A 22,903-nucleotide genomic window follows, 5' to 3' on the forward strand; every position below is an offset into this window, starting at 1 on the left:
TTTCTTCGATAGATTTAAATTATCCATCTGTCTATCTAGATACAAATCATACTTAGCGTAACTTGTTTAACCTTGAGTTTCCTGTGAAGCACTTAATTGGGGAGGGAAATTATTTGATAGCATTACTGATATTTCAAATTTGAAACACGTAAGTATTCCAAAGCCAAATACAGGGAAAAATATTTCATATATTAACAGGTTATCATTCATGGAATCCTGTTAAATTCCCATTAACTTTATTGACATTGTCCAGAAGTAGTTATATAGGTTTGAGTCCCTAATTATAGGATCATAGGAAAGTAAGGCTGGGAGGGACCTCACAAAGTCATCTAGTCCAACCTCCCTGCTCAAGGCAAGACCTGACTAAACCATCCCAGCCAAGTGTCTGTCTAACCTACTCTTCATAACTTCCAAGAACGGAGATTCCATAATTATGTCCATCATTTCTACTGGTATTTTCCAATTCTTGACCACCTTCATAGTCAGAAAGTTCATCAAGATCTCCAACCTGTTGAAGCTTGAGGCCATTGCTTCAAGTCCTGTCCCTTATGGTCACAGAAGAAAGCCCATCTTCATCCTCTCTTTAATTGCCCATCGAGTATTTGAAAAGTATTATCAAATCCCCTCCCAGTCTTTTCTTGTCCTGACTAAATAGGCTTAGTTCTTTCAGCCTTTCTTCATAAGTCCGGCTTCCGAGGCTCCTGATCATTTTTCTTGCTCTGTGCTGGACTCTTTCCAAACTGTCCACATTTATGCCTCTGACATAAGAAGACAATGGGCCACATGCTGGTTATCTACGGGCATTACATTTCTATAAGGAGAATCACCTGGTAGAAATGAGAGGTATACAAATGTTCACTGAATTTCTCCTGAGGGAAAATGCTCCTTCCAGGAGAAGATCTTTCAAGTCTCAGCCTGGAAGATCTCTCTAGGAGGACAGCACCTGTCACAAGTGTGAAGTCTGTGGTATTGTAACCCTGATCAGGAGGCCCTTTATGGGTGTTCAATTGTCAAGTTGGTGACATTGCTTTAGCGCATAATAGGGATGACCACAGAAGGTTTTCATCTTCTTTAATGGCAATCTAAAATCAATCCATGCAGCTATCCCTAAAGCAGTCAAGTGGTTATCAGATTTAGATATTAATCTATGAATGTTGTAATTCTAAAATGTCATATGAAAGAAGTAGAAGACAAGAGTGAAGGCTTGTACACTCCCCTCTCAGTCAGCTCTGGGAGGGGGGGAGTAGCAATAGTTGCTCCCCTTACTCTTCCTCAACCCAAAGGGTACTAGGAGATTTGCCCCACTGTTCCCTTTCCACCTGGACTGGTCCCCACCCCCACAGCCCAGCCCCATAGTCTCAGTAAATGGTGGGTGCAGGGATCGCAAAGACCTAGACGAGGTGTGAACCAGAGCCAGGTAAGTAATGTCATACATATATGTATATGCAACAATTTAAAATCCAGGGAGTCAGGACCCTGCATTGAGAAAGCTATCCCCAGCCCTGCTTCCCTGCTCCCCCAACTTCAAATCACCCTGTGTGCAGCCCATCTGGGCTACACAGGAGATGATTTAAAAGGCAGGGAGGCTGCCTCTTGACATCAGGGAGGAGGGCAGTCTCTCAAATCATGGGCTCCCCTAAGGGTGGAGGTGGCCCAGACAGTAGCCCTCTACTGCGTCCTGGCTGGAGAGCTCACCTGTGCAGCTCTTTAGCCAAGAGACTAGAATGCCTGTATGCTTCCACTAATGTGCGTTTTTTTTTCTGTGGAAATGAATACCTGCACATGGCCTCATTTTCCATTGTTCAATGCCACAGGGACTTTGGTGCCTAAGTGCAGTTTTTTCCCACCCTCTTCAAGTTCCTGTAAATCCCTAACTGAATTTACTTTTTGAATAATGGCCATCTTATCCTTAAGATTGAGTCATAAAAAAAAACCAGCAGTGGAGGAGGAGGGCCCACCTGCCTTTAACAGGTATTTCAGGACTCCAGCAGGGTAGAATAGAATTGCTCTTAGGTTCTAAACTTCACTTGGGTGCCTCATAAGTGGAAGATCTGACCTGGAGTTTTCATTTTTTTAAGCTGAATGCTCTCCGTTTTTAACATGTATATTAAATATATGTTTATTATAATTTATATAATCAAAGAAAGAACAGGCTACACTTTCATTAGACTAGCAGAAGCATTAGAAATGCACCAGGTATATCTGCTAAAATGTATCTGGGAGTGATATAATCTAAAACAATATATTCTTTCCAAGATAAATCTTGTTGAAAAATAACTCCCCAAACTTACTAATCAAGACCAGGTTGAACTACCTGATTTTTGTTCTGCATTTTTCCCCTGGTTCCCTAAGATGAGGACTAGAAATCAAAATGTTAGCACAATAAATTAATTTAGAGATTTCCAGCCACTTTAAAGCAAAGCAGTGATTTCTCTACCATTATGGTGTAAAACAACCCTTCCTTCTTTCATAGTTTTCCCTTTATACCCATGACTCTTAAACTGATATATTAATTTCCTTTTCTTTGTAAAATATTTTCCCTTAGTCTAAGACTATCAATGAAATAAAATAAATTAAGAAATACAGTCTCTAATTTTATTTACTGTAAAATTTTTTAAAAATGGTCAACCAGAATCAACACAGGGGTTATAAACTGTATGAAAATTATATATATATTCCTTTGGGCAACATTGCAATACAGTTTTGCAATACAATCTTTTCTTGCTTAAACAATTTACCTGTTTATTTTAACAACATAATATTTGTTCTTATAATCTAGATATGCTGCAAGTAAAAATCAGAACATTGAAGCCTGTACAAATAATTGGAGTTTTGTTTTTGTTTTGTTTTGGTTGCTAAATGGAAAAAGCAACACATCTATTTTTTAAATTTTATTTAACATGAAGTATCCTATGAAGCCTAAAGCGAGATATTTGTTTCAGGCTTTTTTGAGAAAATATGAAGGAATGAAGGGCTAGACTGACAAAGCTGTTGGGAACAGAAATGGTGTCCTCTAAGCCATAAAACCATCCCAGCCACTGCCCAGTACCTTGAGTCAAACCAATATTACACAGCCAAAATTAATTTTGAAAATAAGATATCATGTAATGTTCAGGCTATACAAATAGTCTGAGTTTTCTCTTAGGCGAAGTCTAACCTAGTCATTCCAGGAATGCTGATGATGTGTTACTATATGTAAATACAGAAAAATTCACAGGCCTGTTTTTTTTCTACTAAATAAACTGTACTCTGTGGAAACATACCTGAAAAAAAAGAAACATTTTATTTAGTTTCATCTTGACTGAAAATACATTCAAGAATAACAATGTACACTGCTAGAGAAGGGTAAAGTGATTTTGGTGTTTAAAGCAAGATTTGATTTTCATTTTCCTTCCCCTGCTCCCCGCCTTCACCCCCCACTTATGAACCAGAGGTTGTGACTCAAATGTTTTTTGCTTGTTTGAAACATTAATCTTCCAATGAGATGCTATTTGCTATTAATCAGGAGACTGGGAAAAAAGATGTACTTCCATTTATATATCTTTTGAAAGCTACATAAGCTTTTCATGTCATCAGTCTAGAATGCTAATATATTATAAAAGTACAGACTAAAAGCACAGCAAGAGACATTTATAAATATGTTTCATTTTTTAAATTTTCAAATCAAACCCTAGTTAGTGAAACCCCCGTTGCTGCTCAGTATTTTCTCATTTTCCCTTGCTGTCTTCTCCTATAGTGAAGTCTACATAGTAAATCACTTTTGATTAATACCGTGATCTTATCCTCCACAGCAAAGGACAAATGTCAGATTTTTCAAGGGATGAAATACGTATTCATGCAGTTTTAATTCCTCAGAACTAGCTTGTCAATTACCCAGTTCAGTTTCTAGTAAGGAAAACAAAAGTGGCCTTTGGTGATGTTGAGCTGTACAGCAGAGATGTAAAAGCCTTGTCATGTACATTTGTTTGCGTGTTGAAGAAAACTAATTTATTTGGGTGGGGGGCGGTGTTCCAAAATAATCATGATGCTTCTAGTCAGCACTAGGTTAATGGAAAGGTTTGTCTTTAATTCCCTTTCGTTTATGAACTAGATGCAAACCTTAATGCACCAGAAGTTATATAATTAGAGTTTAAGGTTTGCTGATTAGTGCAGTTGCACAGTAGGAAGCTCTTGTTATGTCTCACTCTTTCTATAAACAGGTATAACATTAACTTTTTTTTTTGCTTAAAACAATGAAGAAACGGAAGAGAAGCTCATTAAAATGTTATATGTATGAGAAATGCGTGGGCATTTTAACCAACTTGTATGATAATTAAAGCTTATGCTACTATGCTTATTAACCTGCAGAAATAGTGTATTACTGTGTATTCTCATGAGAAAGTGATACTTTATGGCAAAAAAATAGTACCTAGAAAATACTGGCTTCAAACCCAGTCAAACCAGTCATTTACTGTGTAACCTCAGGCAAGTCACTTCACTTACTTTTGTTTCATTCAGTTTATCTTAAAAAGGGCTGAAAACAGCATTTATTTACTGAAGCACATACACAAAGAATAGTTCCTTTTAAGGACCAGTTTAGGACATGTAAACCAGTATTTACATGGATATATCATATATGATATATCATCTCATTTATTACTTATAATCTACTTCATTGATTTCAATGGAGTGACACCAACATGATGGTGGTATAATAAAGAAGTAAATCTAACCCATTAATAGTATATATGTATGTATAAACAATAATTATAGGATATAATCAACTGTACTCTAAATACTGCATGCCACTGTACAGAGATTATAAATGCTGCAATATTCTTGCATGTAAGCATTTTAAAATTACCTTTAAAAGTATAAGAAAACTGTCAGGCGATACTACCTTGAACAAAACCAATGTTTCTTTCAAAGCAATTTTGAAAGAAGTTAAAAGATCAAAACCTAATAATTTCTAAACTTTGGAAAGCCTATTAATTAAAGTTCCACATACCCTGGTGCAATGTTAAGAAATAGTACATCGTACCTGTGGGGGCTGGAATTGGGTCATGAGAATGTGTTATTAATGTGGCAGCTTTTTGCTTATGACCACAAACTATAATGGATATGTTAGCATCAGGCTGCATCCTACTCCTGCTGAAGGCAAGGCAAATCTCTAGACAGCAGCAGGTGAAGCAGGAATGTCCAGGAACTCAATATTAAAAGCAAGATATTCAGAAAACACTAATCAGGAGAAGGAAAGTAGGAGGACAGAAACCTCAGGTGACAGTGAAATAAAAAATGGACATGTGCTGTATTGAACATAATTGGCTTGGGATTTCACAGTGACTTTTTATACAGCTCTATTAACCACAATCTGCATTATTTTATTAAGTTTGTATTACGTTTCAGTACCAGAAATTTGTTGAAGACAAAAGAAATTCAAAATGTTACAAACAAATTAAAATTTATTATAAAAGTGACAATTAGATTCAGAATCAATAGCTGTATCTGGTATAGTGTAGAGTAGGTGAAAATGTGAAAGCACTGTATTTTCTCATGTGCCACATACCTTCAAAGAAGACACACGCTTTGTTTTTGGGAAGACAGAATGGAGAGAAAAAGATTTTTCCACAGTCGTGGCTGCATAGAGAAAGGATAGAGCCTAATTTTCAGTTTACTCATCTTCCCTTTCCTGCTTATCCAGAAGCTCCAACTATAGCTGCTGCTGAAGACTAAGAAGAGCTACAATCTGTAGGGTTGTGAAATAGGAGACCGGGACTAACTAGTAGACAGCAAAATTGCCAGGAGAAAGGTTAGCTTGATTAGTAGAATATCAAGACTATTAAAAAGGAGAGGCTATCATTAACACTTGTGGAGTGAAGAGCCATTAGCCATGAAGTCAACTGACTCTCTTAGCTACCTCCATAGAAATGCCACTGCTGCTGTCTGACAATTGGTTTTAAACTTTGGATGGAGAAGGACTTAAGTGAGGTGTTTCTATTTTGGGCAGAAAATCAGCTTCCCCACTTAAGACAAGTACTCCAATTTTGAAAGGCCAGTTGAGAGGGGAAAGGTGCATGTGGTAGGTGAATAAATATGGTAATTGTAGATTATAAATACCAGTAATGAAGAGGAGAAATTGTCCAGGAGCATGGAATTAAGACAAATTTAGCCTAAATCTCAAGAAAACATCCTAACAGTAATATTTGTTAGATGGTAAGAGTCTCCCAGGAAGGTAGTGAAACTTTATTTCTTGAGCAATATAAAAATAAAGCTATTGCTTTAGTCCTGCCTTGTTAGAGGAAGTAGAAAAGCTATTTTTGTTCCAGTTTTGTTCAGTTCTCCTAAAAGAAGCAATAAATATTACTTATAGCTGGAAAAAATAGAAATAATTTTATAACTATAAAATTAAGCAGTAGAAAAATGGTACAAAGAGTTATATAATTTCTATTGATTCCAACATTCACAGTTCCTGTACTCATCAGACAAATCTGTCTGATAAAAGGTATGATTTGGTATGGTACCATGTTCTTAAAAAGGAAATGCCAGATGCCATTACAAAGAGAACTTCTATGCCAGATTCCATGTCATCAATATTATTTTTCCCATGCATTCTTATAATATTTAATTTTGTATAATGCTTATAAAGTTGAATTGAAATGCACAGAATCAAACTGGCTAACACAGCTTGATAGTCTAATTTCTATCAATGAGAGCAATAAAATAAAATGTACTAAAAAATTGTATCAAAAAATTCACAATGCATAAGTAATGGCCAGAGCACAATAAAAATAATAGAGGTGCTGCAAATAAATACATAAATGCCAGCAATCATGGAGTAAAAAGGACATAACGTCAGCCTCTGATTAATACTATAATCCCACCTGTGAGAATTAAGCAGCCTAATTTCCATCTTTTACAGAGTTTCTGTGACTTATTAAGGTCACTTTTGCTTTTGGGGATTTATGTAGAGAGTGTGAAGTCACACAGAATCTTTCATCCATCGTGTCTTGTTTCTGAATTTTTAAATTATGTTTAATAATGACTGATTCCCAATTAAAATGCTACCTCAGTACTATTTTAGTCATGTTCCTAGTGGTCTTGAAAAATTAACAAAGAGCCTAATTTGATGTATAGTCGCACTACTTTTCATTATAAAATATAATTGAGTAAGCCTATGAACCACTTTCTCAAAGAAACCCCTCACTGTACATTCAAGGCTTTCACTTGTTCTTACCTACTATTTTCAGGTAAGGGGTTTTGTTAACACCATATTGAGAAAGGATCCAGAATTCATTTGTTTTTCCACAGGAAAAAGTATGCAGGAGTACAAATGAACCCAGATCAGGACTAAGGACCTGGTGTATATAATTACTTACTAAAACTGGAGTAAAAAAAAAAAAAAAAGTATAGTTTATGTTGCAAAGTCACGTTCTAAAGTTAGAAGTTGCCAAACTTACAGTTCTGTAGACAACTTCAGTTCAGGGCATCAATCATGTACACTTTACATATCTGGGATACTGTAGAAAAATATATACAGGAAAAGTATGTGTGGTCACATAATCATTGTCATTATAATAGTGCACAAAGTAAAATGAATTAAGTGATCACTAACACTGAAAAGTAAACATTTTCTTAATTTTGAGTGCTGGGATATATCATGTTAATTGTTTGTGTGTGTATGAGAGAGGGAAATGTTATTTCCCTTTCTCTTTGTTTTAAGGGGGAAAAAAAAGCAAATATTAAAAGTAAAAAGTAAAAGAAAATATTTTGTGCAGCTGTGCATCTATTAATGTGAATCATCAAAAGGATGAGTCACATTTTTAAATAAAAAATCTTCACCCATTGAAGAGAGGTTTATGTTACTGTAGGATAATCTATGTTTTCCAGCAACAGGATAATTTTTTTAGGACAGAGTGGAGATATTTCTGAGCTGATATTCTGAATCTAGGGAGTGTACTGAAGAAACCTCAGTTTGGTCTGTCTGTCTGTCTCTCCCTTCTTCTGGGAAATAGAGAACATCCTGGATATGTCTATTACTAGGGCAAACAAATCTATCCAGACTCAGTTCCCATCCTCTGCTACAGCTGCTCAGATAATACCTTAATTGGCTTGGTATAGGTGCAAAGTCTGTGGATCCCAACTTCTGTGTTCAGTCATTTTGGCACGCTGCCACTATTTTTGCTGAGACACAAATGAGAGAAAGGAAATGGCAATTTCAAATACCCTATGCCAAATACGGATGGAATTTCCATTGGCAAAGAATCCTGAAAGTGATTCCCCCATCAAATATCAAGTGAGAAACTTTTATAACAAATATCAGACAACTTAAAGGTCGAGTTTGCCCCTACAGTGCCTTATTTTTCTCTGCCTACTATTAAATGTCAGCTCTGTACATACTTATATGTGTGTGGGAAAGATAATGTGTATACATAAGTTTATGTATAATTTGTCTTGAAAGACATGCATTGTTTAGATAAACTGGGAAATTATTGACCATAAGTGTGTTAAGAAGTTGACACATTAATCTAAATCTTCAATATCTCTTAGAGTAAACATGAGGTTTTCCTGACACTATTTCTCTAATAAAAAGTAAAATCAAATAAAATAAAAACTCTTGGAGTATCTATTTTGACGTGCTATTTAAATCTGTTGTCAAATAATCATCACAGCTGTGGATTTGGAATTTTGACAGTTTTGTGTCTAGCCCTCTTTGTTTCTGTCCTCTCCTGCCAAAAAAACTCATTTTAGAGATTGCATCACAACTTAAATTCTTCCTCACTCCCATTTTTGATTTTGTTGTTTTAATTATGCTTACTAGGCCACATAGTTATGAAAACACGTCCTTATAAATTATAAATAACAACATAAAGAATATAAATAAATAATTCTTCTATGGGAGTATGCTGTTCTCTTATTTGCTTCACTTGCATTTCCAGGATCGTCTATGACACTGATATATGAAACTTATTCTTTATCCAGGCTTTCTAATCAGTTTCTGTCTACTTAACTTATGAAGATAGCTTTGAACTTAAAGTAGCTGTGTGCTTTATACTTCAAATAGAGACACATCATCTCTGGAATGTATGTCCAAATTACCAGTAAGCACACAAGCAGTCCCCATCTCAAATCAGTGTGATTGCTTGAAGGGCTGTAAAACTTTTTCTGAAGTTGCCTCATATTTTGAAACATTTTCTTTCATGCCCTCTTAATCACGAAAGGAATGTAATAAATGAATGCCAGTTTCTTGAATAATGGAACTCACTGATCAAAATTACCAGATTTTGAAAGGTGCTTGTGGAGTTTTAGTAAAATAAATACAGGTAATGTTGCAAAGGTATCATTACACATTTATCTCAATCTTTTTAATACATATATAGAAAACATATATGCATTTTTATTAAAATTATACCCATTTCTTTTTGTGTTACAGAAAATGACCAAAGTTGTCTGATTAATGTAGAGAAAATACACACAGAGTTTAATTGCAGTTATATTGAAAAGGCAGGTATTTGAAGATTGAGATGAAAATTTCAGGTTAAGAAAATAAATCACGGAAATGAACCAAACAAATTGAGCTCATTAGGGGAACCAAGTACACAGTACTGTATTTTCCCCAAAACCATCTGGGGAAAATTAGGACATTATATGTGAGCACAACAGATGTCATGGGTCTAGAAATTTGGTGGTGGTTTGAGGGCTAGAGGCAGTGAAATGATGGCCATGTTAATTGCAATGGGCCTGAGAACCAGGATAATTAAGACTGCCACTGCCCTCCCCCTGCCCACCAAATTTCCAGACATATGGGGAGCCCCCTTCCCAACTGCTTGGCTGTTTCACAGAGCTGTTCTGTGGCTGCACCTGACCAGTAGGGCTGTGCAAAGCTTCAGTAGCCGATTCAATTCGGAGGAGATCCAGCCCAATTTGGCAGCCAAATCTCTGAATTTGAATCTAATCAGGAGACCAGTTAAAAGGTCCAAATCCAATTGGAAGCCTCTGAATCAATTCAGAAAAGATTTGGCTGCCTTGGATATTCGGCCATAAACTCTTCGGCCTCATCACGCTGAACACAGCTGCCTCCAGCTGGTAAGTCTGTTGTGGTGGGTGGAGAGGGGAGGAAAGGGACATAGTGGGGGGCAGATAAATGCCCCCACAGTGTGGGAAGGATTGGGGCTGGGACAAGCTATCCAGCTGAGGTGGGAGGGCACGGGACTCAGGGCAGGGGGCATGGGATGCGGGTGTGGTAGTGCTGGAAGTGGGGGCTATGCTCTGCTACCACTTTCCGCCTTCCACCTGAAGCGAGCCATGCCTTCATTGTGTCCCGTCTCTCCCGCCCCGGCTGTGCAAGTAGCAGCAGGGCATAGCCCTCACTCCCAGCAGCGCTGCATGAGCATCCCGCACCCCCCCACCACCTCCTCTCCAAGTCCCACACCCTGCCAACCCAGCTGGCCAGCCCCGGTCCCTCCCTTGCTGTGTGGGGCAGATAAACGTTGGAGGCAACTGTGTCCAGCATGATGAGCACTGCTGCCTGTTTAGTCTGTGGCCAAATCTCCAAAGCAGAGCCAAATATTTGGATCCAATTTGGCCGAATCAAATCAGCCAGTGATTCAAATCTCCAAATCAAATCACTGTCCCTCAGAATCAGCTGAATCTGAAGCAAATACTTGCCGCTTTGCACAGGCCTACTGACCAGGTCCAACCTGGCATGCAGTCCCATACCTAGCATGTTGGGTATGACCTTTTCTGCTGGCTCTGGAGCCCCATGCTAGGTTCTGGCTTTGGGGCCAGGTTTAGGACTACATGGTGGCTCTGGGACCATGTGCTAGGCCAAATCTATCTTCAGGTCTTATCCAGCGTGACGGGCTGGGAGCAGCCTTGGGAGCAAATTTAGCTCCCTAGCTGCTGCCATTTACTTAAATATAATCAAAGATCTTTAATTTATTCAGGCTCACCCTCAAAAATCAAGGTGTATACTATATACACGGGCATGTTAAATGTGAGAAAATATAGTATTTTAAATATACACTATAATATATACGGCTCAGAATTTCTGCACGTCCAAAAAAATGGAATAGCATGCAATTCCCATCAATGGGAATCAGTGGGAATTTTGCCTTTGAATTCTAGGTAATCAGGACTTTACCCCTAAACCCTTTAAATAACCATATATGTGAAAGGTGAGTAATTTTGTTCTATTCAGCCTTTCGGTGCTTGCTTGTTAAGAGCAGTATGGAGCCTATTTGATTGCCTAGTGCCCTCTGGTGGAATTAACAATCATATATGTTATGCTGACCAACATATAAGATGGTTAATTTTCATGTCTGGGTGCCCAGAGCACAGAATAAGCACTAAGTTGACCAATACCTTTTTATTTTTTTAAATTGAGAGGAACAGTAAAGATGGACAATCCCTGGTATTAATTAGATTGGGGTGGCAGCTCTACTGAATGTATGTGCTCAGACTAGAGTTTAAGTCACACCTTAAAAAATATATCTGGTTTTGGGTAATAGTTCCAATTAATGAGATTTGACTCTGAAATCTAAACATTATCTGTCCATTTTCATGTATGTAAAATGAAGATGGGTTCTAATTTAAAACAAAGCCCCAGCTTTTGTGTTCAAAATACCTTCAATCTATGGATTGATAGATTATTCAGATAAAATAAAAAGCTAGCTTGAATTTTCACCCAAAGCTGAAGTCAAACATTTTTTTTGTGAAAAAATATTAGGTATCTTTGGTTTCCAAAATGCAGATAGAGTAAATAGTTCTAGAAATGAGTGATCCTGCATTACTCCTAGCCAAACTGGAAATTGAAACAATCTGTACTTTAATACAGTTTCAAGTACTGTAGTACCTTAAATGAAAGAATATGGTTCACATTTTCTTCACTAATATTCTTTATATTCTGTTATTACATTTCTCATCACTTGAGTAAGTTGGTAGAATACTAAAAACTTCTTATCCTTATCTGAAATGTAAGTATGAAAATTTATCTTTGAAACAAAATGATAATATCAGATCATTAATTTGGTGCAGTATGTGCATCAAGCAGCTGGTTCAAAGTAAGTGTAACATCTGCCAAATGAAGTTGGAAATGCCGTAGAAACACTGTTATACCAAAGGGAGTAATTTTTGCACATTTATCAAGTTATATTTTCACTGACAACATAATATTAATAGAAGCATAATAACGTGGGATTGATTATGGCAAGTGTGATACTGAAGGAGGAAAGCCTGGGTATAAGCACTGTCTTTTGCATCATGTCAGTCTCTCAGTTGGTGAAAAACTCTCCTTTTGAGTGTTTAGGGATGTGTGAAAGTTCCTAGACTTCTGTTTTCTCATTGGTGATCCTGACTGTCGCCCCTACTTCCTGCTCACTTTATTTTGTGTGTAACTCAAGACCTTTATTTAATGAACTTGAAACCCTGAGTTTTGCCATTTTCAGCTGGGGGGGGCAGGCATGGGGCACCATTTCAACATCTTGAGACTTTTCCCAATAACTGATTTGATTGTTCATTAGATGGAGAGAGATACTGTATCTCTCCCAGAGTAGTTAGCAAGTAATGAGTGGTCCTAGTTGTGACCACTGTGTAACACTACGTTTGCTCATGAAACTAGTTTAAATAGGGTCTTTTTTTGTAAATTGTTTGTATTTTGTCACAAATTTGCAGAGTGAATGGCTAAATTGATAGATCTGGCATGTTTTAGACTGTAAGCAGGGGTTAGAAAAGGCTGGCTTTAAGAGAAAAGACTGGCTATCAGATACAGATAGTGGAGCAAGAATGAGCTACAGGGTAATAAGGAGCCAGGGGGACTCCTGGAATTCAATGTGGAATTGTATAAAGTCAGTAGACATGATGTAAGAGTGAGCTGCACAGCAGTAGGACGATAGAGCAGAACTGAGACTAAGTAGCAGAGAAGCAGATGCAGCCCCACTAAGGAAGTGGCAACAAATGGAAGTAGGCTGCTCAGGGAGCTAAGAAGCCACATATATGACTGATCAAGAAGGCACCTGAAGGTAAACCATATCCCCTGAGACAGCAGGGACAAGAGGGCTTAGACTTTTGGGAAGAGAGAGGTTCCTGCCAGCAGGCTGCAAGGAAGAAGGAAATACAGACTGAGATGGATACACTAAAGCAGCATTTCTCAAACTGTGGGTCATAACCCAAAAGTGGGTTGCAAGAACATACAAAAGGGTCACAAACAATCTTTAGAAATGGATTCTCCTTAGAAGGAGAAAAACATGGTAAACCATGGCCTTTGCCTTGCAGGCTGGCAGAGTTCCAGCCTGCAAGGGGCTGCTTGGAACCCCCCATGCCCCACATCCTTTCCCTCGCCCCCCCCACCCCCTGCACTACACACTGTGGGGCTGGGGGCTGGGGGCAGAGGGCAGTGGGCCAGGAGCAAGGGGCACTGTGTCAGGACTAGCCATCAATATTTACAAATGGGTCCTGGTACAAAAAGGTTGAGAACCACTGCCCTAAAGAACAGGCAGGATGTGTCCAGAGCCATGAGCCAAGGAATTCCTCCTTGAGTGCCCAGGACAGGGCAGAAGAGTTTTGTTCTGTTCTGTTTGTGTATTTGTTGCCTTGTGTGTTGCATAAAAGCTGCATTACTTGAAAGGACTCCCTGAGGTGCTCATCAGTGAGCGAGCAAAAACCCACTTACACAAGCCAACAGTCTTGGTAACATATTTACAGATTTAAAACATAAATTTTCAGCTTTGACCTAAGTAAAACAAAAATTCTAAGCGTGAAATTTGTATATCTTGCATTAAATATGACAACTGTATATTAAAGCCCATTATGGCAAGTAAAGCTCACTCTCTGAAATAAAGAGATTATTAAAATATGCCTTTGAGGATCTAAGACATCGTTAACATGTTTTAAGAGATAGAGGACTTCCATAAGTTTGGATTATTCTGCATACTACTTACTGGGCATGTTTAAAAAGTAGTTTTGTAAAGGTGTGGGTTTTTTTTTTCCATTACTTTTCTGTAGTAGTTTTAACATTTTGTATTAAACAGTCACAGTGTGGACACAACTGCAATTTTTAATTTCTTGCTATGTTCTATATCAAATCAATATTTGATATTGATGAAGTAATCATTCTGGATATGTTTTCCATAGGCAACACAAAAGGAAATTGAGAAACGCCAGCTGCATCTTAAAAGCATCACTGATTTAGGAGAGGGTTTGAGAACCGTGCTTAAAGGAAAGGAAAGTCTTGTGGATGATAAACTCAGCCTCCTGAACAGTAACTGGATAGCAGTAACTTCTCGAGCTGAGGAGTGGTTCAACCTGTTGCTGGTAAGATAAATTGTGTTTTGTATGTACCAAACCTACATTTTAGGTAGGCATAGAGGGCCAATCTTGCATTTCTTGTGATGCTTCATTGAAAATCCTCTGTAATCATTAAACTTTTGCTTACCCACAACAGAACACATGGATATAGACATCAGAACCACAGCTTTTAGTTCTTTAAGTTCTTGTCCTAGTATGAATTTCCATGTTGCATGTGCATCTCTTCCACGTGTCAGGGAAAACAGATTTTCTTAACAATACCTATTTGGTTCTTCCATACAGCATTCTGAGGGTATGAAGGACTATTCAGGACCAACAACCACTTCCTCAGTTTTTGTGTTATGTTAGTCTTACAGCAGGTTTGGATTACTTTTCGTGGGTGGGAACCTTGGGCATTGGAGGCTAGGTTCAGATTCACTAGGTTGTTAGATCCTTCTCTCCAGCCCAGTCTCCCAGGAAAGATGGTCAAGGAAAGGTTATCTTATTCAGAAGGAACACAAAGGGCAAGTTGTCACCCAGAACCTTTCTTTTTAAAAGGGAGGGGTTTATTTCCTTACCCCTCTTTAAGTCTTGGGGGATCTTGAACTGCATATGGAGGTTCTTTGGTGTTCCAACCCAGGCATTTTTCTTGGGGCCTCACGTTGAGGATTTATCTTGGCCCTCCTACAGACAACTTAATGAGATGTTGCCTTCAGTACTAAGTGTATACTAATATGGTCATGTATGCTTCAACATAATTCTTACTCAGTAAAAATAACTGTCACTACACTTCTTGAGGATCATGGTACTGATGCAACATACAATATTAACCAGCTTAGTAATTGCTCTAGTCAACCTAAACCCCCACTGCTCTCTGAAGATACACTTTCAGTACTTAGGTGGAAGTCTAGATTTTTGTCGGTACTATATTCATCTCCTGAAACAATGATGAGGAGAATCTTACCTACCATAAGTACCAAAGCAAAGGTAGTGCCAGTAGTGCACTGGCACTGGGTATCCTCATATGAGGCAGGATGGGGGGAACCAAATGAAATAAAAGTAATGTGAAATAACAGCACATGATCTGCACCAAGGCCCAAAATGCTCTGCCTTCCATTATATATCAGTGATGTCTGACATTGAGGCAAAAGGGCATGACCTGTTCAATACTACTACTAAAATCTCTGGTCTTGAGAGCCTGGACTTACACGAGCATACCACAGTTGTGAATACATATGGAGATAACACATCTCAAAGAATATAGTCTATTCTAGTGTTAATTCATCTTTTTCTTTCAGGTCAAAGTTAAAAAAGCTGAGCTCTACCTTAACTGTACTGTCAGTGCTGTTCCACTGCAAAAAACATATTTATATATCACACATGTATACAAAGGTGTACACTCTACTACTGTATTTACCCAGATCTAAGACAACTTAGAATTTAAGATGACCCCCCCAACCCACCCCACTAATTATATTCTGTCCATGCAAAAATTATAAATTTGTTTTCATCTTCAGTGAAAGTAATCTAATTAGTTGAAGATAATTAGTTATCTTTAATTCGCCCCTCTGCCCTGTGGCTGGGAATGCAGTGGCAGGCAGCTTGGCCCAGACCCCTGTTCCTTGGTCCCCAGCCCCTGTGCCTCTTCTTGCCTCCCCATTAGCTGCATCCCACAGCTTCTGCACCCCCCCACCCTGCAGTCTGCCACTTACCCCTGCCTTCCTCACCCCTGCTCCCTTTACAGTTTGTCCTTCACCTCCTGCCCCCCACAATGTGCTTGCCCCTCTGCCCATCCCCATCCCCTTACCTTCTGCTGTAGCTCTGCACCTCTGGGTAGCCCTGGCTGGCCCTAGCCCAGCCAGGGAGAAACATCAGTAGCTCCTGACTGGGCCAGGCTGGGGCTAGAGGGACTGGAGTGAGAGCAGAAGGTAAGAGGGATGGATCATCTGGATGGGAAGCAATCAGGTGGTTGGGGGCACAGGCACAGGGGATAGAGGGTATCTGGGGAGCAGGCTGCAGGTTCCCCTGATGATCCCATGCTCTCCCTTGCCAAGTGTCCTCTTCCCCATCAAAAGAACCATTCCAAAAGAGCTGAGATGGGCAGAAACTCAGCTCTGGCTTCAGCCTAGAGCCCACGGCCAACACCAGTGCTGAGCTGCCACCTTTCCCAGGACTGCACTTAAATCCAAGACAAGGCCCCTCCCCCCATGCTAATTGGGGGACAAGACCTCATTTTGGATTTGTGTAAATATGGTATATAATAATAATAATAATAATAATAAGCCTTATAGTATGTTTGCCACAGTTTCCATAATCATATCTTTCATGTCTCTTTCATATTTTTATTTCAGTTCAAATTATTTTAATATGTTCTACTTATCTCTTTCATGTGTAGGAATATCAAAAGCATATGGAGACTTTTGATCAGAATGTAGCTAACATCACACCATGGATGTATCGTGCTGAGATACTGTTGGATGAATCTGAGAAACAAAAACCTCAGCAAAAAGAGGAAGTTCTAAAGGTAAAAAAAAAAAAAGTCATCTTCTGGAAAGTGTTATTTTTTATTCTAAAAAAGGTATACATTAAGCTTTTATTGACCTAAATATTTCAAAGCACATCATAATGTTCTTTTTTTTTCACATTGCAAACCTGTCCTCCAGCAGCTTAATAATATTGCACTGCATAGCAACAGTTAAGCCCTTACAGGAAAAAAAAAATGTTATTTTGAGGCTTTGACGACTTCATGTTGGCCCATTCTTTCAGATCTATCTTTGCTGAGAATATTATCTCAAATGCATCTAGCAAAAACAGTCTCCTCTTTCTGTGTTTGCTCCTTTTAATCACTTTTATCTTCTTTTATGAGTCATATGTATTTGATATTTACATTATGTCAATGTTTTAGCTTTCCAAGCATCAGTTATGCAGACAACACAGCTTCATAACTGAGCACAATCCTGAAATAAATTTATTATCTATAGGTAGGTTATTATTATTGCATCTCCTCCATTGAAAAATATAAGGATGCTGATCAAGGATAGTGTTTAGCCCTATGACATCGTCACAGTAACTGATCAACATTAGCATTCCAGATAAACTGAAAATCATATACGACTCAATGTTTTCATGTTGTCTGAAGTATTTTTTTTTTTACCAAATGCCACAATGTCTCGAGCTGTGCTCTGTATGGATGTGTTTTACCTAAACAAATTCATATGGCATTGTGTGACTTAGATATTTTTCTGTGCTATGGGCTCCATTTTAAGTGATGAGTTCTCAAAGTCAAAATGGGAGTTGTCTTGCTGAGGCTAAGAAAGTGATCCTATCTTCTAAAGCAAAACTTGAAAACTTCCAAAGGCAGCCATAATTTTCCAACCTGCATTTATTGAGAGAATAAATCAATACCTTATTGAACTCAGCAGGATAACAGGACAGTCTTTTTAGTAGGATGAACAAATATGCCAATACAAAGTACAGTTATCCTTTCCATCAGTGCTAGTATATCTTTGTATTCACAAAAACATTTACTTTAGACAGTGCAGTATAAATCCTAATGCCCAATATAGTTAGAGATTCTGCCAGTGCATAGCTCATAACTCTTTTTTGCCCTACTTAGATTCATAGATTGTTAGGGGCTGGAAGGGACCTTGCAGATCATCAGGTCCAGCCCCACCCCACCTCCCAACTCTAGGCAGGAAGACAACTGGGGTTAGGTGACCCCAGTGAGGTGGCTGTCCAGTCTCCTCTTGAAGGCCTACAGGGTAGGTGACTGTACCACCTCTGGAGTGAGTTTATTCCACAGTGTGGACACCCTGACTGAAGGAGTTTTTCCTGGTATTAAACCTGAAGTGGCTTTCCAAAAGTGCCCTAGTGAACAGTTGTTCGCTGAGCTCCTGATGCATTACCCTGATGTAGCAGTAAGCCACTATCAAGTCCCCTCTCAACATTCTCTTCTTTAGGTTAAAGAGGCCCAGGTCCCAGCCTTTCCTCCTATGGCTTGCGTTGCAAGTCCCTGATCATATGGGTGGCTCTTCTCTGGACTCTCTCAAGTTTTTCCACATCCTTATTGAAGTGCCCGCCCAGAACTGGATGCAGTACTCCAACTGCAGTCTCACCAGTGCTGAGTACAGCAGGAGTATCACTTCCTTAGTTTTACACAAGATGCATCAGTTGATGCATGCTAGTGTGTTATTTGCACTGACAGCTCATATTCATGCGATGGTCAATCATTACTCCTAGGCCCCTTTTGGTCACGGTGCAAGTCAAGCTGTCACCACTGAGCCTATATGTATGTTGAGGGTTGTTTGCCCCCAGATGGAGCACCTTGCACTTGGAAGTGTTAAACTTCATCTGGTTCTAATCTTCCCAACTCACAAGCCTGTCTAGGTCTGGCTGTATCTGCAACCTATCTTCTGATGTGACCACACTGCCCCATAACTAGGTGTCATCCGCAAACTTGGCCAACAAGCTTTTCACTACCCCATCCAAATCATTGATAAAGATGTTGAAAAGCACCAGTCCAAGCACAGACCCCTGAGGGACACCACTGGCCACTTCGCGCCAGGATGACATAGCTCCATTCATGAGAAATCTCTGGGTCCTACCCTGTAGCCAGTTTCCCACCCACTCAACCAGCTGAGCCCATAATCTTCCAAGACAAGGATATCATGGGATACTAGATCAAAAGCCTGTTGGAAGTCTAAGTATATAACGTTTGCCTCATCTCATGTGTCCAGGTGGTAAGAGACCTGGTTGTAGAAAGAGATGAAATTGGTAAGACAAGACCTACCCATGACAAAGCCAGGCTGGTTGGCCTATAGTTGCCTGGGTTCTCCCTCTTCCCCTTCTTGAAGATGGGCACAATGTTGCCCTTCTTCCAGCCCTCAGGGATTTTCTCTGTACACCATGAATTCTGAAAGAGCTTTGCCAGGGGTTCCGCGATGACCTCAGCCAGCTCCTTCATCACTCTCAGATGGAGTCTATCTGGTCCCGCTGACTTATAAATGTCTAACTTTTCTAGTTGGTATTGCACCCAGTCAGCATCCACAGTGGGCAGCCTGTCATTCCTGACATGCCCCCTATGAGCCTTATCTCGCTTGTCTTTCCCCTTGGTCTTACTTTTAGAATTAGTTTTTGTAGAGGCAGGTGATATTATTTGCCCTTTTTCTGAGCATTGGGAGAGAATTTTTTTTTTAATTTATCAATATTTAATCTATTTTCCCCTATCATTATAATCATAAGTATTACAAATGCAATGCATATTTGAACATGAGAATTAGGGGTGCTAATAATAGTATCAGCATCTAGCAAATTAACTGAACATTTCCTTAAGCCAGTTACGTATTGGTAGCATATTAGAATTCCCCTTCCAAAGTTCCCCATAATCAAGAACACTTGCCACCAGATAACAGTGATTTCATATGCCAAACTTAAACATCATAAATATGTGTTTGCCAGGAGTCCACAGTGTAGCCTCTTGCTGGAGAATACTTGAATATTCTTTTTTCATGAAAAGTAAGAAAGTAACAAACATGCAAGTTTCTCCCAGATACAAGATTCACAGAAGCACCATTCACCAAGCAAGATTCACAGAAGCACTTATGTAGGAATAAAAATCAGGACTTAACATTTACATTTGAGGTCCACGACAGATGTTAGAAGAGGAAAGCCCTTATATCTGTCTACTTGAATCCTTGGAGACTTGTAAGGACATAACAAACTTACTGGAACTGTTACCTTGAATCTCCCATGCATGCCATGAAGTCAGGAATCAAAGGAATTTTAAGAGCATTTGACATCTTTTTCAACCCTTGGGTTATACTAATGTTGTTAACAGATGTTGAGCCTACCCTGTTGTTTCCATGGCTGATTATGAATTTGTATCAGGTGCAAGAAAAACTTTGGCTTTCATTATGACTTGAGAGGGGAAACTTCATTATGACTTCAGAGGGTTTTTTGTATACCTGGCTCTTTATGAGTTGGTTTTTATATATATATATATATATATATATATATATATATACAACATTCTGTAATGATAGAAATTTCACTGATGTGAAAAAAAAATTACCTTTTCTACTTAGGATTATATTACTGCAAGAAAGAGGGTATTCAGAAAAAAAAAATAGAAATATGTACACAATTGTCTTCCAATAGATGTTCTTCCAGATCTTTAAATAGATGTATACATATACTCTCTCTCTCTGACTTTCTGTCTCTCTCTCTCTGTCTTGCAACCTAAGTGATGATAATAAGAATGTCATCAAGAGCTCTACAATGTGCTTGTTCATAATTGTCTTAATTTGCCTTGTGATTTTGCACCCTATTTCTTTCCACACTGTCTGTCTCTCTTTCTTTCTCTCTTTGCATTTCTTACTAACTTCAAGCCCTGTCTCTTGCTCATGGACTATAGCGCTTAAAGGCTGAGCTGAATGATATGCATCCAAAGGTGGACTTTGTGCGTGACCAGGCTGTAGACTTGATGACAAACTGCGGAGATCACTGCAGGAAAGTAATAGAACCTAAACTGTCAGAACTCAACCATCGATTTGCAGCCATATCACAAAGAATTAAGAGTGGAAAGGTAGGAGGAACTGCTCCCATGTGGAGACACATGCTCAATGGTGTTTTACAAAAGGTACTCAGTGGGGGCTGCATTCCCTTGAAAAGCAGAGTTTTCATGTCTTCAGTTAAAAGATTGTAGAATCAAAAAGAAAAAAAAAGTTTGGAATATGGAAAGGAGAAATAAGTTTTTGTTTGGTTGGGGGTTTTTTCAGGTTGAAAGGTTTTATTGTGCTTATACTGTCACTATTCCATGGAGATATAATTATTTCCAGAAGCTTGTAACTCATCTGTAAAGATGTGTTCAAGAATAAAATGAAATACACAGGGTGGTTGCTCAGGAACAAAGGCAATTCATGTATAAATTAAACACACACACACACACACACATATCCATTTGACTATTTTAAACTATTGTAAGGGGTAAAAGCTTCATACTGTTGGCTTCCATAAGACCACAATAGTGCAGATTAGTATAAACCAGTGCAATCAGTGTTCTTTAATGAATGTAAAATGACCTGACATCACCATTGGATTATTCAGATTTTTCCTTTTCTAGTACTCAATGTAAATTGATATGATTTAGGGCCCCCTCTATACATTCAGGTAAAGATGCAATGGGATCTAGCATGCAATCTACACAATTGCACCTTCTGCCATGGCAGGAAGCATAATTGTGGGATGGCACATTAGATCTCATCATGCCTTATTGCCAGGGCAGGGAGAGCCCAATTGTGGGGCTTCCAGCAGTGGGGGCACTCCACATATCCCTGATCCTGGGAGACTGCAGCTTCCTTGTTTCTGCAGGTCCAGGGGCTTCATGCATTCCCAAGCCTGGGAGATCATGGTAACCATGATCCTGCAGGCCCAGCTGGGTCCTGGCACCCAGCCCCTACAGCTACAGAACACTGGGCCCAGAATTGGCAGCAGCTCGATTCCCAGCCCTGGCAGTTGTAGGATTCCCTCAGTTGCAGGATTCTCAACCCTGGCTGACCATGATGCACCCATGCTGATGGGAGCCCTGCCAGTAGATGGGACTCCCAACCACAGGGGACACCCTGCTGTACATGCCAATTAAAGCCTGATAGCAATGAGCTATAAAGTTAGTACACATTTGGGGGGCAGGGGAGTCTAACTTTATAGCTGGTTGGAGCTTTCTTGGCATGAGAGCTCCTTTGCACATATAGCTGGTCTCAAGGTAATTATGCAGTTAACCCGTTGATTCTACAATCCTGTAACTTGTAGAGGGGGGCTTATTTTCTGTTAATTTGGTCCTGTCTTTTTTTCCTTCAGATTGCAACAAAGCAAGGTATTCTGATATATGTGAACAGTCTCAATAACTTCACTAGCTTTAAATGCATTGCTAAATCTGGGTTTAATGCAGTTTTTGGTCATTTTCAGCCAAATTATGACCTGGCTTTTGAGTGTGAAAATGGAAGTGAAGGGATATAAGATGCACCCCTGTGCTTTATTGCACTTGCTGATCTCAGCCCTGATATCAAAGAAAAACAACAAGCAGGATCATGGAGACTGGGAGAAGGGATAAGTAACTCTTAACTCTGTCCTTGGTAAGGTAGCTGCACTGGCATACCAGGAAATGTAATCATACAGAGTTAGTGGCAGAGCCAGGAGTAAAGCACAGAAACTGTAAATCCCAGTTCAGTGTAGTCATCACTAAATCATTTTGCCTTTCTGTCCCATTGCTTTACATGGCAATCTTCGGTACACATCTTGGACACGATATCGGAACAAACCATTACAACATTCTATACAAGAGATCCATTAGGCTGTGAAGCAATGACCCTCTGAATCCCTTGTAAGCAGAAGTGAGGCAAGACTAAAGACTGCATTACCTACCCGACTGCTGCCTACACTGCCACTCTGTAGGCACACTCAACCTAGAGAAAAGCAGCAGCCTAGCAATAACAATGGCAGTAGGGCAGACAGGTTAACCCTTCCCTGCCGGCTCCCCTTGTAGGGACATCAGAGCCAGCCAAAGTATGTGGCGGGGGGGGGGAGGAGATAGAGGGGGAGCCCCAGGGATGGAGAAGAACTAGAGTTAACCCTTCCCTAATTGCTCCCC

General features: G+C 39.3%; 1 protein-coding gene across 11 annotated transcripts in view; it reads left to right on the forward strand.

Moving 5' to 3' along the window:
* The window catches only part of DMD (dystrophin), a 2,172,325-nt gene that overhangs the window by 1,067,221 nt on the left and 1,082,201 nt on the right, over nucleotides 1-22,903 (forward strand). For 10 of the 11 annotated variants that reach the window (XM_059720821.1, XM_059720816.1, XM_059720817.1 and 7 more), the window contains 3 exons: nucleotides 14,107-14,286; nucleotides 16,655-16,783; nucleotides 20,672-20,842. In XM_059720821.1, coding sequence (XP_059576804.1) covers nucleotides 14,107-14,286; nucleotides 16,655-16,783; nucleotides 20,672-20,842 — 480 coding nt within the window. The remainder of the gene's footprint in view (nucleotides 1-14,106; nucleotides 14,287-16,654; nucleotides 16,784-20,671; nucleotides 20,843-22,903) is intronic. The other variant, XM_059720820.1, reaches the window with a different exon arrangement.

This window comes from Alligator mississippiensis, chromosome 1 (assembly GCF_030867095.1).
Source record: "Alligator mississippiensis isolate rAllMis1 chromosome 1, rAllMis1, whole genome shotgun sequence".
NCBI lineage: Eukaryota > Metazoa > Chordata > Crocodylia > Alligatoridae > Alligator > Alligator mississippiensis.